The 17,795-nt window shown below is 47.9% G+C and overlaps 1 protein-coding gene across 1 annotated transcript in view; it reads left to right on the top strand.

The window, feature by feature from the left end:
* The window catches only part of LOC140427660 (E3 ubiquitin/ISG15 ligase TRIM25-like), a 53,716-nt gene that overhangs the window by 17,096 nt on the left and 18,825 nt on the right, over nucleotides 1–17,795 (top strand). The window contains exons 2-5 of the mRNA XM_072513131.1: nucleotides 751–846; nucleotides 2,879–3,109; nucleotides 7,695–7,717; nucleotides 11,104–11,264. Coding sequence (XP_072369232.1) covers nucleotides 751–846; nucleotides 2,879–3,109; nucleotides 7,695–7,717; nucleotides 11,104–11,264 — 511 coding nt within the window. The remainder of the gene's footprint in view (nucleotides 1–750; nucleotides 847–2,878; nucleotides 3,110–7,694; nucleotides 7,718–11,103; nucleotides 11,265–17,795) is intronic.

Consider the following 17,795-nt stretch of genomic DNA (forward strand, 5'->3'; position numbering starts at 1 on the left):
AGTATAGGAGTAAGGATGTTTTGCTGCAATTGTACAGGGCCTTGGTGAGGCAACACCTGGAATATTGTGTGCAGTTTTGGTATCCTTATCTGAGGAAGGATGTTCTTGCTCTCGAGGGAGTGCAGAGAAGGTTTACCAGACTGATTCCTGGGGTGGCGGGACTGACGTATGAAGAAAGATTGAGTCAGTTCGGATTATATTGGCTGGAGTTAGAAAAATGTTGGAGGGGGGCACGGTTCTCAGAGAAATGTATAAAATTCTAACAGGACTAGACAGGGCAGATGCAGGAAGGAAGATCCTGATGGTAAGGGAGTGCAGAACCAGGGGTCAGAGTCTGAGGATATGGGTTAGGCCATTTAAGACTGTGAAGAGGAGAGGTTTCTTCACCCAGCGATTGGTAAGCCTGTGAAATTCATTACCAAAGAAAGTAGTTGAGGCCAAAACATTGCATGTTTTCAAGAAGCAGTTCAATATAGCTCTTGGAGAGGAAGGGTGCAAAGGGTATGGGGGGCAAAGTGGGAACAAATTACTGAGTTGAATGATCAGCCATGATCATAATGAATGGCGGAGCAGGCTCGAAGGGCCGAATGGCCTCCTCATACTCCTATTTTCTATGTTTCCAGATTTGTGTTCTGTAACTCTGACCATCTCCTGAGACACTTATTATCAACACTCAGCTGCCATTGCGCCATTTTCCATTTACATTCTTGTTCAGCATTCTAATTCAAAATATTTCATTTGTTTCCATAGCGAGAATTCATGATTGAAGTTGAGAACCTTCGGAGATTTCAACACAAGTGTTCCATCAAACAGCATGACTTGGAGAAATCAGAAGTTGCAATAAAGGTAGATGCAATTGCGTCATGAAATTTTCCTCTAAAATGATATCACAGAATCCCTACGGCGCAGAAGGAGGCCATTCGATCCATCGATTCTGCACCGACCCTCTGAAAGAACACCCTACTGCGGCCCACTCCCCTGCCCTATCTAGACACCGCCCCCCCCCCCCACCTTATCCCAATAACCCAGTTCGCCAAGGGGGGAGGGGGGGGGGGAGTATTATTTAAAATGGGGCCCCGATGTCTGTGCAGCCAGCATTGCTAGCTCTACCCGTACCAGCCTCCCCGAACAGGCGCCGGAATGTGGCGACTAGGAGTTTTTCACAGTAACTTCATTGAAGCTTACTCGTGACAAAAAGCGATCTTCATTTAATTCATTTAATTTTCTCTATCCGGTCCCATCCCGCCCTGTGAGAGCAAAAACCATGCTTCTAGATTGTGTGTGTGCAGAGAATCTGGAGAGAAAAGCTGTGTGGCTGGACAGCTACACACCTTGTCTGAGCCAGCACTCTGCAAAATCCTACCCCTTCTCTTTAAAATTCTCACCCTTATTTTTTTTAAAAATCCCTCCATGGCCTTTCCCTTCTCCATCCCTGTCACCTCCTCCACCCATTTAGAGCGACACGATGGCACAGTGATGAGCACTGCTGCCTCACAGCTCCAGGGACCCGGATTCGATTCCCGCCTCGGGTGACTGTCTGTGCGGAATCTGCATGTCTTCCAGGTGCTCCGGTTCCTCCCCAAAGATGTGCAGGTTAGGTGGATTGGCCGTGCTAAATTGCTCCTTCGTGTCCAAAAGGTTAGGTGGGGTTACTGGGTTACGGAGATGGGGTGGAGGCGTGGGCTTAAGTAGGGTGCTCTTTCCACGGGCCAGTGCAGACTCGATGGGCCAAATGGCCTCCTTCACTGTAAATTCTATGATCGTAAGCCTCTGAAATATCTGCATTCCTCTAATTTTGGCCCCTTGTGCATCCCCATTTACAATTACTCATTGTCGGTAGCCAAGCCTTCAGCTACCTTGGTTCCAGCTCTGGAATATTGCCCCCCCAACCCCACTCCCCCCATCCCCAACACCACACTCCTCCCCACATGCCTCCACCTCACTATCTTGGCTTTCCTCCTTTAACACATTCTGCAAAACCATTCTGTTTAACCAAAGTTTTGGTCACTTGACCCAAACGCCCCTTGTGTGATTCAGCGTCACATTTTAATTGATTGTGCTCCTGTGATGTGCCTTGCGCTGTTTCAGTACATTAAGCCATGATACTAATATAAGTTATTATTGTGGATTGTTACACATGGAACAGCAGGCAGCTGGCAGCATGCTACAAGGTTGTGAGACACCCCAGGGGTTTGTATCGCATTATAATGCAAGAACCCTTCACTTGGGGGCTCAACCTTCACATGAAGCCTGATGCAGTCATGTGTGGGTGGCAATACAGGTCTTCAAGGCTCCATCATACCGTTGTCATTTTGTACTTTAAGAGCCCTGTCGCAGAATTCCGATCTGATTGCGAACAAAATTGACAAAATCTGCCCTACCCAATTATGATCATCAATTCGTTCAATAATAACAATAATCTTTATTAGTGATATAAGTAGACTTTCATGAACACTGCAATGAAGTTATTGTGAAAATCCCCGAGTTGTACTCCTCTTACCCTGTTGGGCAGCATTGTAGCACAGTGGTTAGCACTGTTGCTTCACAGCAGCAGGGTCCCAGGTTCAATTCCCGGCTTGGGTCACTGTCTGTGCGGAGTCTGCACCTTCTCCCCGTGACTGCGTGGGTTTCCTCCGGGCGCTCCGGTTTCCTCCCACAAGTCCCGAAAGACGTGCTGTTAGGTAATTTGGACATTTTGAATTCTCCCTCTGTGTACCTGAACAGTCGCCGGAGTGTGGCGACTAGGGGCTTTTCACAGTAACCTCATTGCAGTGTAAGCCTACTTCTGACAGTAAATATTATTATTATAATATTATTGTTACATATGCAGTCCCTGTGTGTGAATGGTTTGTCATAAGAGCTTGGCTTGAACCTTTAGACACTGACCAATGAGCTAAAAGGAAATCTGTCAAAGAAGTTCCTTGAATGGAGCCAACAGTTGGAAGAAGATGAAAAGCACATACTGAAACTGATCGACCACGAGGGGCTTCGCGTGCTCGCACAGATTCAAAACTGCTCAGAAGCATTGAGCAAGGCGATGCAACAGATTAAATTAATAGAAGACGAAGCGTGGAATCTGACACAAGGGGATTGTCTCTACTTCATTCAGGTACATCAGTTTTGTTTTCCTTTTGCTTTTCGCCTGCGATTTCCCCTATTGCTGAAGTCAATGATATTAAGCTGGTGTAGTTCCAGCAGCACTCCACTATTAAAGTCAATCCAAACATATGAAAGAAAGGAATTTCCTTTACATTATACATTACTTTTTCCTTGGGACATCTCAAACTTTTCATCAGTCACAAATTACTTTTGAAGGTCTTCTTTAGAGAGGAGCATTGGGGCTCCAGGCAGGAATAGACATGAATGACCAGTTAAAACAGAATCAGCCTCTTCTCTCCTGGCTGGATATGGCCTCTCCTGCTTGCAGGAATTTCCGGTTTCGCTGAAGTCAACGGCGATTTAAATGGTTCGCCGTGCCTGCCACGGGAAAGTTCTCCGCAGTGGGACTGGAAAGTTTCAGCCAAGGAGTGGTCGGTGGACTGGAAATGGAGCTACGACCCAGTGCCTGACCAGTGAAAACGCTCAAAACATGATCTTGGTGCTAGCAGTGAGGAATGCTGGCCAGGAAAACCCCCTGCACAGCTGTTGTGCTAGTGGGCTAGTAACTCAGAGACATGAGTTCAAGTCCCACCAAGGCTGCTGTGGAGGTTAAATTCAATTAAGTGTATAATTCTGAAGTTAAAATGCTACCCTCTATAACATTGTGACAATGCCCCCAAACCTATTATTCACAGTGAGGGAGAGGGTGAAGAAGTACTCCAGAAGATGGAATCATAAAACCTTTTGCTTTAAAACGGAGATTTCAGGCGGTTCCAACTCTCTGAGCAGAACAGTTGTCCAGGAAAAGTTAGGTGGAATAAAACCACTTCTAACTTCTAGATACCAATGATATTGACCTTACAATTACCACCCCATAACTATCGTCTCATTCCCGTTCATTTAACCACCTCCCAGCTCCCCGAGACTCGCCGCTCCAACTATCCCCCACCACCAAACTATCACCCGTCCCTCCCATACCCCCTGACCACATGACCATCATCGAACCCTGACTACCCGCTGACTACCCGTCGTCCCTTGACTACTCCCCCCACTGCCTTATCACCTATCCCTCACTGAACCACCTGTGTGACATTGTACAAATGTACAGCATGTGAAGAGTTAATGTTATGTTAAAACTAGCCACTAGATGGAGAGAAGGAACAGTACTATAAATTGCACTGGCTCTTAGAATTCTGGGAGAGTGAGCTGAAGAGAGTCAAGGAGAGTGGAGTAGAAGAGGTAGAAGGTGGTTCGGTAGTTAGCAATAGCATAGTTTAATATAGTAACCTTATACTTTATGAATACGTATGAATCTTATTTAGTCGTGTTAATAAATTAGTTTTGTTTGTTACCAAAGCTTGTTGTTCTTCGTTCCACACTATCATCCAAGCCATCCAGGTAAAGCAAAGCAAAGAATAACACAACTTGGACCAACCAAGCCCCCTCACCAACTTACTTACACTTTTACCTCTCTCATGTGAAAGTGTCTGAGGTCTTTAATGCCGTAGAGGCTTGGTTTCATCTCTCGCTGCTCCCCTGCATTGACGGGGGTCTGGGGCTGCTGGGTTGCACATTTCTAACCAGGCCCCAGTTGCAAGATCAGGTGAGAAATGTGCAGCTCTTGACCTGAGTAAGAATCATTCCTCAGAGGTTCTGGGCCACTGAAACTGTCAGATTGTAAAAACAAACCATCAAGAAAGGAATCTGCAGCCCTTACTTGTGTCTCCAGACCCACAGCAATGTGGTTGACTCTGAAATAACCTAGTTCCTGGTAGTTCCTGATTTCTGTTCCTTTCAGGGGTGGCACAGCGGCGCAGTGGTTAGCACTGCTGCCTCACACCGCCGAGGACCTGGGTTCAATCCCGGCCCCGGGTCACTGTCCGTGTAGAATTTGCACATTCTCCCTGTGGCTGTGTGGGTCTCACCCCCACAATCCAAAGATGTGCAGGGTAGATGGATTGGCCACGCTAAATTGCCCCTTAATTGGAAATTTGAAAAAAAATTCTGTTCCTTTGTCCAAAAAAACTGTTCCTGAATCAACGAGCTCCGATTTGTAGATTATGTCCCGTTTTCCCCACGATTTCTTTGTATTGACCGCATCAAATCTTTTTAACAATTCAAGCACCTTGAACGGATAGGAAAACCTTCTCAATGTTCTATACTCAGGTGAATAAAAGCCAAAGTTTATGCAACCCATCCTCATAAATAGCCCTCAAAGTCATTTTGCTGAACCTGGCTACACCTGCTCCAAGACCAATGTAACTTTCCTAAGGTATGGTGTCCAAATCTGCTGGTCTCCCTCCAGGGCTCTGTACAAGTAACCAGAACTTCATCTTTTTTGTATATCAGCCCCCTTTCAAGTATCAGCATGGATTCAATTTGCTGAAATCCTGGAGTTCGGCTTGAATTTGTGACTCAAGCCAAAGAACACTACAATCAACAGGTGCCGTAAGCCTGAACACAAAAGCCCTAGGCTGACACTTCAGTGTAATGCGGTGCTGAGGGCCTGCTGCACCCCTGGCCCGATCGGGGCCCACCGATCTGCGGGCCAGGGGTGGAGCCTGAGATGCTGAACCGAAGCCTCACCTGGTCTGTCAGCTGAAAGTAAAGGATTTGCTGTCACTATTTTGAGGAAGAGTACGGGAATTATTCCTGGTCTCCTGGCAAATACCTTTGCCACAACAGCGTTAAAACTACCTGCGGAAAATTGGTTGCTGCATTTCCTGCATTACAACAATGGTCACACTTCAAAATGATCTCATTGGCTGCCAAGCACTTTGGGACATCTTGAAGTAAAAGGGGAATGTAGAAATGCAGGCCTTTCTTGTTATTAACTAGGCAAGTCAATTGGGCTAAAGTGACCATCGGTGCTAAGCTATTTAGATATGATGCCTATTGGTGCACAGTTATAACCAGAACTGGATAGTGATAATAAGTAGGGTGCCTGACTGAATCTCCCCTCCTTACCTCAGGGAAGATGAAGCCTTTTAGCTGCCATAGCGAAGATCTGTCACCCCAGCACACAAACAGGTTGGCTGGGTTATGGGATGAGTAGAGATAAGGCCATGGATGAATGATAATTAGAGATGGGGAAAGCAAGGGCCAATGTATATTTTGTAAGGGCGAACGATGGGTGTGCGGCGCACAGTCTGTGGAGGAAGAAGAATTTCGGATGACCTTAAGTTTCTTGAGTGTGGAGGATGGGAGGTCAGCCTGGAGGTCACTGGAGCAATTGAGTGTGGAGGTGATAGATGTTGGGATGAAGGTTAAAGAGGAAGATGGACTGAGATTGCGGGGAGGTGGGAGACAGGCATCGTTAGAGAGTTACATGTCAGAGTGCTTTGCGATGGAGAGGCAATTGGTTTGGAAAGTCAACTCACGGTCAATTCTCAAAGGTAGCCCAAGCTGAGGAGACAGCTAGAGACAGAGGTTGGAGAGGTGGATGAGTTGGTGGCTAAAGCATGGCATCTATGCCAGGGAGGAGGATGATAATAGCAATCCTCCCAATGGTTGCCTGGAGGAAATAGCAGCTATTCCCAAATGGATAAGCAGTCAGATATCTTTGAAGAGCTTGAGAGAAGTGCTAGTGAGGTAGATCTGTTTGTGATCGCGGCACAAGCTGACCCACATGCCTGTGACTGATAGAAGAAAGGACAACGTTTACATGAAGAAGAGCAGGACAAGGATAGCTCCTCATCTGGGAGGTGAGTGTGTAGGGTTAGGAAAAGAGGCCACTGTTGAGAGATTCGCTGGATACAATTGAATAGGGGAAGAGTTTGAGAAGAGTTTTATTCATCAAAATATGGTTCACGGTTTCTGGAATACTATTATGGTCAAAATGTTCTACTGTCTTTTGCAAATGTTAGGCAATAATTTAAGGATGTTCATAAGTCGAACGACTTGCCCTGGGTGAGAAAGCATGGTTGTGAAAACATCCATGAAGATCTCCTACTACGAAGCCCAACGTAGATGCTGAATGAAGAAGATACGTTGGAGGAGGTTAGTGTGGTAAACTATGTCACAGACTGCAGCAATGTTGAGAGAACAAGGAGAGATGATGGCGTACATTCTCGGAGGAAAGACTGCTGACTGTTTCAGTGCTGGGGGAAGTTACTAAACACTGTAGAAAACATAAGGCCTGAAAATTACTTAAAACAAAAAGGTCCCAAGTTTCAAACAAATAATAGATATACGGAGGACCGATGCTGTGAAATTGTTTTTCAGGCAGTGAGGGGTCAAGGCAAAATGATTTTCATTCTTTCAGAACCAATTGGATTCTGTACCTTCCGGGTGGTTTTTAGACGAATGAACTAATATGGAAGAATATCTCTAACCACCTTGTGATTTCCTGATGAATTATTGCTGAGGCTGCGGCATAATTATAAGCTCATAGTTTCTGTCCCCAACATTATTGCTGCTTCCTCAAACTTGACCTCAGAATGTAGAAAAACAGCTCATTAGTCAGTGACTGCGGCTCACTCAAAACGCCATCAGACATGCAACTCTTTACCCGAAATATCATTCACTTTTGTATTATTCAACAGTGTGCTGATTTGTTTGTTCAATGCTTTGATCTCCTCTTTTCTTATTTGCAGAATTCTAAGGAGCTCCTTTCCAGGTAGGTCTCTTCCTGCTACTGGTGGGTATCTTCATTTGTATCTGGGAGAAGATTGGGAGACCATAATGTCAACCAACCCTGATAACATAGTTTGAACTGCTGATTTGAAGCATCACTGGTGGATAGTGGACAGGGGAATGTGACTGACATGGGCTTTTTCACTTGTCCATCCCACTCCTCAATAACAGAAACTTGGATCGCCTTGTCAAGAAAGAATTTCAATTTAGATGGCACCCTCAGGACATTCCAATATGGTTCAGCTGACGGTATCTCATTTGAGTTAGAAATTTGTGAGGGCCATCAGTCTAGGAGAGGGGGAGGGTGGAATGATGGTCAGTGTAGCTCTCAGGCAGTCCCTTAGGATTGAGGACGACTTGCTTCCACTCCAGTTTGATGGGTGGTAAGTCCAATGGGCAGCCTGCAGACTCTGCCACAAATGGGGCAGGGGTGCTTGCAGGAGCTGGCAGATGAGTTTGTTGGAAGTACGTGCTCAACTTCGCTTCCCTGTGTTCCTGACAAAGCCTCAAAGTTTGGTTTCTTGTGGAGGCAGCATAGATGTTGAATTTCTTCAGGGAAGCTTTGAGATTTACAAGGATGCTGCCAGGACTTGAAGGTCTGAGTTATAAGGAGATGCTGGATAGGCTGGGACTTTTTTCCCTGGAGCGTAGGAGGCTTAGGGGTGATCTTATAGAGGTCTATAAAATAATGAGGAGCATCGATAAGGTAGTCAACATCTTTTCCCAAAGGTAGAGGAGTCTAGAACTAGAGGGCATAGGTTTAAGGTGAGAGGGGAGAGATACCAAAGAGACCAGAGGGGATATTTCTTCACACAGATGGTGGTGAGCATCTGGAACAGGCTGCCAGAGGAAGTGGTCGGGGCGGGTACGATTTTGCCTTTTAAAAAGAAGTTAGGCAGTTACATGGGCAGGGTGAGTATAGAGGGATATGGGCCAATTGCGGGCAAGCGGGACTAGCTTAGTGATAGAAACTGGGCAGCATGGACAAGCTGGGCTGAAGGGCCTGTTTCCATGCTGTAAACACCTATGACTATACGAGGTTTATTTCAGTGAAGCAACCCACTAATCACACCATGTAGATCGGGTCTTAGGTGTAGCACTGAGAGAATGTAACATTATCAGAGATGCCATCTTATAGATGAGCTGTTACTCTGAATTGTGATAGAATTGTAATGGAATTGAGAGATATGGGGCGGGATTCTCGGATCCTGAGACTAAGTGTTGACGCCGTCGTAAACGCCGTCGCGTTTCTCGAAGGCGTCAACATGGCCTCAGGAGCAGCGATTCTGACTCCTGCAGGGGGCCAGCACGTCACTGGAGCGACCCACGCCGCTGCAGCTGCCGATCCCAGGCGTCAGATGGGCGCCGCGGGTCTGCGCATTCGCAGTGGGACCGGCGCCAATGCACGCATGCGCAGTGTGACCGGCGCGATTGCACGCATGCGTAGTTGCTCCCTTCGCCGCGCCCGCCCCGACGCAACATGGCGTAGGGCTACAGGGGCCGGCGCAGAACAAAAGAGGCCCTCAGCCCGAGAGGTCGGCCCGCCGATCGGTAGGCCCCGATCGCGGGCCAGGTCACAGCGGAGGCCCCCGGGGTCGGACTCCCCTCCCCCCCACCAGGCCGCCTCCGGATTCATCCACGCTGAGGTCCCGCATGGTAAGAGCAGGTGTGAACGGCGCCGGCGGGACTCGTTTTTTTTTGCATGGCCGCTTGGCCCATCCAGGCTGAGAATCGCCGGGGGGGGGGGGGGGGGAGGCGGGTAGAGCGACCCCAGGCCGGCGACACGCCGACCACGCTGGCGCCAATTGCGCCGATTCTCCGCTCTCTGGAGAATCGGCGGATCGGTGTCGGGGCGTCATCGCGCGGTTCGCGCCCGTCCCGCCGATTCTCCAGCCCGGCCTGGGCTGAGAGAATCCCGCCCATGATGCTTCAACAGGGATCAGTGAGAGTCTGTTTCTTCGCTTGGACTAATATAACACCTTTCGTGCATTGCAACATCCCAAGGTGCTTCACTGGAGCGTTATCAAACCACATTCAACATTGAACTACATAAAGAGATATTAAGGCATGCTCAAAATGTTGGTTAAAGGGGTAGGTGTAAGGAGTGTCTAAAAGGAGAAAAGGGAGCTTGAGAGGGGAAGAGGTTTAGGGAGAGACTTGCAGAGCTTACAACCTGATCAGCTGATGGCACTGCTGCCAATAGAGGAACACTAAGCATCAGGCAGGCTCACCAGTTAGAGGTTGTGAAGGCTTGAAGGAATGGAGGAGACTATAAACTTAGGGAGGGGTGGGGCAATCGAGCGATAATAAAACAAGGTCAGAATTTTAACATTGAGCAGTTGCCTGGCTGGGAGCTAACTTAGGTCAGCGAGCACAGGGCTAATGCGTGAATGGAGTTTGGCACAATGTAGGATATGTGCGGCAGTGTTTTGGATAGGGTTGTGTTTAGGTAGGATGGAAGATGAGAGGCCGGCCTGAACAACATTGGAGTTGGTCAGTGTAGAGTCCGAGCAAAGGCATGAATTAGGGTTTCAGGAGCAAATAAGCTGAGGTGGAATGGAGTTGGTTGATATTGTGGAGGTGGGTTAGGTGGTCATGGCGATGGAGTGGATATGCGATTAGGTGCTGATCTTGGGTGAAAGTTGCAAATGGTCTGGCTCGTTCACTTGACAGTTCCTTTGAGTCGTGGCTAAGGAATGCAGTTTGTGGCTCGGCCGAAGGCAATGGCTTCAGATTTCCCAACAATGAGTTGGGGGAAATATCTGCTCATCCAGTCTTTACTTCATATAGTTGCCCTTGGCATTCCTGATGCAGGGAGCTGTGAAAGTTCAGTCTCATCCCTGATGGATGTTGTACAGAGGGACTCACCTGGAATGCAGATAGCATTGAAAGTTCTGAAGGAAGTCAAAACATTGCCAAACTAGGATCGCACTGTGTGTGGAGATCGGGTCGCACTGTGTGTGGAGATCATTGTCGACTATGGAGAGATATGTGCAGATCCCTGAATTCTGACCTTTTCTGGGTGATTTGCTGGACAATTTCAGAAGCGCTGAATTTCTATCGGAAAAACCCGTGAATTTGTTTTTTTTAAAATTTAGAGTGCCCAATTCATTTTTTCCAATTAAGGGGCAATTTAATGTGTCAATACACCTACTCTGCACATCTTTGGGTTGTGGGGGTGAAACCCACGCAAACACAGGGAGAATGTGCAAACTCCACACGGACAGTGACCCAGAGCCGGGATCGAACCTGGGACCTCGGTGCCGTGAGGCAGCAGTGCTATCCACTGCGCCCCCGTGCTGCCCCACACGTGAATTTCTATCTGAAATCTCCCACGGATTAAAGTATAGTTTTTCTCTGTCATTCCAGAGTTATTGAGATTCAGAAAGTCACATATCCGGATGCTCCAGAGCTCACCCTGAACCTGTCCAATGTATATCAGCTTCTCAGAAGGAGGACGGAGGAGTCTAAACAGTACTACTTGGCCATAGAGGACGTGATAGTAATGCATAAACGTCCAAAATCAACAGGTAAGAAAGGACCGGCTAATCCAGCGAGACTGCCCCATGCTCAGAGCAACCAGTCAAGCCCACTCCTCGCTCAGGCAAGTGAGAAAGCCCCACTTTCCTCTCATACAAAGACCCGATAGCAAACAAATCCAGCCGCTTTCGGAGACATTGGAAAATTCAAGAAAACCCTGGAGGAAATAGTCAGACAGAGTCACACAGTCTGTGAGGAAATACACAGACAGACACGGAGCTGTGAACATGAAAATGAGTGGATTGAGAAATGTACATTCCACACACTGGTGCAATTTGCCTTCTTCAAAACATTACCAAGCACATTAAGTGTCTTTGATAAATATGCCATGACACCCCCATGAATAAATCAATATTCATACACCCTCAGATCCTGGTCTTGCTGCTGTCCACATTTCAGCATTTCCACCCTGCCTACTTTCAACCACATTGATGCAGAATGATTGTGTCAAATCGGTTGTTGGATCATCTCAGTCTAGCCCTGTCCTCATTACCATCAGTGCATTCTCAAAGGTCATTTAATTGATTTCTTTAGCCTGTTGTCAGGGTGTATTACAAACCTCTTCGTCAATTCCACAGTAAATTGCAATTTATAAAAGCAAATCCACAACTTCTCCAATCTGAGATTTGCAACCTGACACTTGGTGTGGATGGGGTGGCGTTCCTCAGCGTTAATATTTATTATAGAAGGGGCTGGTTTAGCACAGTGGGCTAAATGGCTGGCTTGCCATGCAGAGCAATGTCAACAGCGCGGGTTCAATTCCCGTACCAGCCTCCCCGAACAGCCTCCGGAATGTGGCGACTGGGGGCTTTTCACAGTAACTTCATTGAATCCTACTTGTGACAATAAGCGATTATTATTATTATAGAATGTCATAATGTTGAATGCCAAGCACCCACGCGCATTGCTCAATATTCACCTTGTTTACTCCAAGAGATGGCAAACACCATGGGCTGGATGCTCCATTTTTAGTACTTTGTCCCCACGCCATCGTGAAAACTGTGGTCTTTTACGCCAGGAAAACTGGCGCCAAAGGCCACCGATTCCCCGTCTTGCCGGGTGCTAGCAGGGAGCCATCGTGGAGCTCGCAGCTCTAGCTGCCGATACGTCCCCCTGCACTTCCGGGTCAGAGGCCGTGCATGCGCACGGCGGCGGCCTTTGGCCCGCGGACCTGGACCGCCGAAATAGTGCCCCGCATCAGCTGCTCGCTCGCCCGCATACATAGCCCTCAGCCCCGAATGATGCACCCCCCCTTGCCCTCCGATCAGCCCTCCCCGACTGTGGCGGCCTGGGACTGGGTTCGCAGCCACCATGCGAGGTTCCCGTACGGCAGGACCATGTTAGAACCACACCGTTGGGAATTCGGCCGTTCGGGGACGGAGAATAGTGGGGCGGCCTCAGGCAATGGCCTGAGGTGCAGGATACTCAGCGCGGCATACTCCCTGAGTACGCCGATTTTTTTGGGGGGGAAGATAACGAAACTGCTGCCGGTTCCGAATTCGTGCTCGAAAACGGATTCTCCGCCCCGTCGCCGAACGTGATTTTGCCGTCGGAGTGGAGAATCCCAGCCCTATATTGCCAAACTATAGTGCTCAAAATGATCAGGTTAAACCTACCAGTAATTTTTATTCACAGCATTACACATAGAAGCAAGGCTGCAAAGAATAATGTGCAATAGAATGCCAGAGAATCTGGGGATTCAGGGGTCGAATGAAAGTGAGGCGCTTAAAAAATAATTAATATTATGAAAGAAAAATGTAACAAAGAAATTAATGGGACTGAAAGCTGACAAATTCTCTGGGTCTGATGGATGAAAACGGGTATCTGTAGATAGTGGATGTATAGATTCTGATCTGCCAAAATACCCTAAATTTTAGAATGGCCCCCATGGACTGGAAGGTAACAAATGTTACCCTGCAGATAAAGAAAGGAGAGAGAAAGGACATAGGAAACTATGGATCAGCTGACCTGACATCGGTATTCCGTAAAATGCTGGAATTTATTATTAAGAACGTGGTAATCGGGCACTTGGAAAATCACTGTATGGTTATGCAGAGTCAACGAGGTTGAGGGAATCTATATCAATTATTGGATGATGGGGGCAAGTTTTCTGATGTTACAAGCTGGGTGGGAATGTAATCGGTAACGAGGCTGCCAAGGAATATAGACAGGGTGAAGTGATTTTGGGTGGCGCGGTGACACAGTGGCTAGCACTGCTGCCTCAGAGTGCCAGGGACCGGGTGCAATTCTGACCTTGGATGACTGTGTGAATTTTGTACTTTCTGCCCATGTCTACGTGGGTTTCTTTCGGGTGCTCCGGTTTCCTCCCACAGTCAAAAGATGTGCAGGTTAGATGGATTGGCCATGCCGAATTGCCCCTTCATGCCCAGGGATGAGCAGGTTAGGTGGGGATGGGGCAGGGTACACTTTCAGAGGGTCAGTGCAGATTTGATGGATTGAATAGTCTCCTTCTGCACTGTAACAATTCTATGGTTCAATTCTGTGATTGCGCAAGAAGGTGGCAGATGGAGTGTAAGGTGGGGAGTTGTGAAATTATTCACTTTGGTAGGAAGAATAGAAAAGCTTTTTAATATGTGTGGATTTCTCAGTGACCTATAGAAAGAAACTAAGGGCAAGATGTCATGTTTAAGATTTTTAGTGTAATAAACAAATTAAAATCAACATATATCAAACAATAAGTGGCAGACAAATAATGCACCAAACTAAATAAAAAGGTACTTTTGCATTAACTGCTTAACACAAGAATAGGTGCAGAGTTATTCCCAGCTCTCCAGCAGGTTCACTTTTCCTTGTTGTGCTAGGTCAAAACTTTCAGTGTACTTTGGAAGTTGTTGCGCTCAATCTGAGTTTTCCAGATCCGACTTTCACCAGTAAGAAGTCTAACAACACCAGGTTAAAGTCCAACAGATATGTTTCGATTCACTAGCTTTCGGAGCGCAGCTCCTTCCTCAGGTGAATGAAGAGACGGGTTCCAGAAACACATATATAGACAAAGTCAATGATGCAACACGATACTTTGAATGCGCTCCGAAAGCTAGTGAATCGAAACAAACCTGTTGGACTTTAACCTGGTGTTGTAAGTCTACTTACAGTGCCCACCCCAGTCCAACGCCGGCATCTCTACATCATGGCTACTTTCACCAGCAAGTGGCTCTTTGTCTCTCAAATCTCCAATGCATCGTTGGTTCTGTCTTATCATAGTCATAGTATTTACAGTGCAGAAGGATGCCATTCAGCCCATCGAGTCTGCACCGGCTCACCGAGCACCCTACCCAAGGTCAACACCGCCACCCTATCCCCATAACCCAGTAACCCCACCCAACACTAAGGGCAATTTTGGACACTAAGGGCAATTTATCATGGCCAATCCACCTAACCTGCACATCTTTGGACTGTGGGAGGAAACCGGAGCACCCGGAGGAAACCCACGCACACACGGGGAGGATGTGCAGACTCCGCACAGACAGTGACCCAAGCCAGAATCGAACCTGGGACCCTGGAGCTGTGAAGCAATTGTGCTATCCACAAGGCTACCGTGCTGCCCCAAGGCTACCGTGCTGCCCCGTTCTTTTTTTCAAACAGAAACCAAGCTCTCACAGGCACGCTGCTTAATTGTGAACACAAAACGTCCTTCTCCACTTTTCCTGTGTTCTTGCACAGAACAGTATATGCTCTCTTTCTCCCTCACTCTCGCACTATGTTTCAAAAAGCAGCTGTCTCAGGTGTGAGAAGTGTCACTTTTTGAGTTCCTTTCCCCGTGGTAACCAGATCACATCGGTCTGTTTCCAAGCGGAGGTGTTTAGAATGATGACAACTTCCACTTTCAGAATGATCTGTTTCACCTGAAATTGTAGGGGACTCGCTAAAACATAACCACCCCAGTAAAGTCCAGCATTCGTAACAGCTTTACAGGGTTTGGGGGCCGGTTTAGCTTTAGTTGGCAGGACAGCTGGTTCGTGGTGCAGAGCAAGGCCGGCAGCACAGATTCAACTCTAATACTGGCCGAGGTTATTCAGGCCTTCCCAACCTTGTCCCTCGCCTGAAGTGGGGTGATCCTCAGGTTAACTCGCCCCCAGCCAGCTCTCCCACTCAAAGGGGAAAGCAGCCTATGGTCACCCGGGACTATGGCAACTGTACTTTACTTTTACTTTTACAGGTTGGACGCTGAATGGTTGTTTCCCATGGAGATCATAGGCTAAAAAGTTGAGCTTCATCGTACCATTAGTTTTGGTGCTATAGCTGCCAATTTGATATCAAAATGGTGTCTGCGTTACACAAATGTGCTTCTGGGGTTGTCCACATGGAATGTCAACTTGGGGGAGGGCGTTAGCAAGGGTGTTCAGAACATGTGCTAAAAAGTATACAGAGAAGGCAGATCATGATGTCAGTCAAGGCGTATCGCTCATTTCATGTCAGCATTGTTACTTTGGACCTCACTGCACCAGCTAGCCCTCTCTCTGAAACACAAACAGCTGACCATGAATTTGTTGGCAGGAAGGAATGACCTCTGTTGTACCCTCAATAACGGCGCTCAGAGAGTGAAACGGTAAAGAAGGCTTTAATAAGCTAAGAACTAGCCTGGTGCCGAGACGGGTGCTTACTGGGTGCCACCCACAAGGCGGCCCCTTATATACGGCTCCCAGGTGGGCGGAGCCGGAGGCAGAGTCCCCCAGGGTTCCAAGCCCGGTCTTAAAGGGAACATCACCTTACATGATGATAAGGGTACAGTAATACAGTAACTGTTCATCACAACCTCCAAGCAGGCGTTATTTAAAGGGATCATCAGCAATTTGCAGGTTAGTTCCTACCAGCTCTGTTTGAGTTTGTGGGGTCGGTTAGCTCAGTTGTCTGGACGGCTGGTTTGTGATACGGAGCGACACCAACAGTGTGGGATCAATTCCTGTAGGGCTGAGGTTATTCAAGAAGGCCCCACCTTCTCAGCCTTGCCTGAGGTGTGGTAACCCTCAGGCTGAATCACCACCAGTCAGCTCTCAAAGGGGGAGAGCAGCCTATGGTCCTCTGGGACTGTGGCCGACATTTACATTGTGAAGGAGTTGTGTCTGAAATGGTCCTGGTTAGAGATCATGCTCTCAGTCACAGGTGCTGTGTTTGCAAACCCCATTTGGGCTGCAGCTTGAGAGAGATGGAGAAGAGGCACCAGAGACGGTGAGGAACTGTATAGAGAGGGAGGAGGGGGAAGGGCTTTCGGCAAAGGGCTTTATCCACCCAGGATCTTCCGGGAGCATTTATCCACCCTCCACCATTATATCCCAGCCACAATATTAAACAAAGAGCATAAAATAAACTTGACTTTCCGTTCGTTGCTCACACACAGGAATATCAGTTTGCAAACTGACAATATTAGCAGAGGTATTAATTGGGCTGTCTCACATAATTCATGGCAATGACTCTTTGTTTACACAAACTAACGCTGTCACAACTGGAATTTAGTACTGTGAGAAGTGTAATTAACCTCTGCTTTCCAGTGTCACCATAGATGAAGTCAGATACAGATGTATTAAGCAGCATTACTTCAACTGCTCCAACAACATAACCTAGCCTGGCACAAGAAAAGGCATTGAAAATTACAATAATTTCTAAACCAGCAAATGGCAAGGATCTAAATAATGATAAATACAATTGTAAATATTGTCTCATAGGTACAGAAGAAATAAGAGCTGTCGTAGGCCATTTGATCCTTCATGTCTTCTGCCATTCAATGATTGTGGTTGATATTTGTGGTGAAATGTATTCACCAGGAGATGTGGTGCCTGCGTAACCTTTAATCTTTAAGGATTGAGCTGGAACCCCGGTGGGCTCCACCTCTGGCTCCACCCCCCCCCCCCCCCCAGGACGTTATATAGTCCTGCGCCCAGTGGGTGGCGCTCATTTGTACAGAAGTCACTGGCAGGCTAGTTCTGACTCCGGGGCCTGTCCTTCTCCGGAGGCATCTGAGGAGCCATAAGACTGACCCCCTAGTCGAGAGGGACCAGCTGCTGCATGCAAACCCCCATTACACTTGCGTCACGCACCCAGACGGACGGCAAGATACAGTCTCCCTACGGGACCTGGCGCCCGCTGGTTCCCCTGCCAACGCGCCCCCCCGCACCCCAGCATCGCCTACCGTCACCAACCGTGTCTCTTTCGCCCCCCGGAGCTCCTGTGTCTTCCCTTGCCTACGTGCCCCCCACGCCTGCACTGCCACCCACCCTTCACACCAGCCACTCGCCACCCACCTGCCGACCACTACCCCGTAACCATCTCCGACACGCCTGGCGGAAGCTCCGAACAACACGCTCTCGGAGTCACCATCATCTACGACGTCCATGCCCGCCGCACCGCCAGAGCTGAGGAGGTCTAAAAGGATGATCCGGCCTCTGGATAGACTGGACATTTGACCCACGTCACCCCCGCCGGACTTTGTGTTTTTTTTAAACAGGGGGTGAATGTGGTGAAATGTATTCACCAGAAGATGTGGTGCCTATGTAACCTTTAACCTT

Source organism: Scyliorhinus torazame, chromosome 8 (genome assembly GCF_047496885.1).
Source record: "Scyliorhinus torazame isolate Kashiwa2021f chromosome 8, sScyTor2.1, whole genome shotgun sequence".
Classification (NCBI taxonomy): domain Eukaryota; kingdom Metazoa; phylum Chordata; class Chondrichthyes; order Carcharhiniformes; family Scyliorhinidae; genus Scyliorhinus; species Scyliorhinus torazame.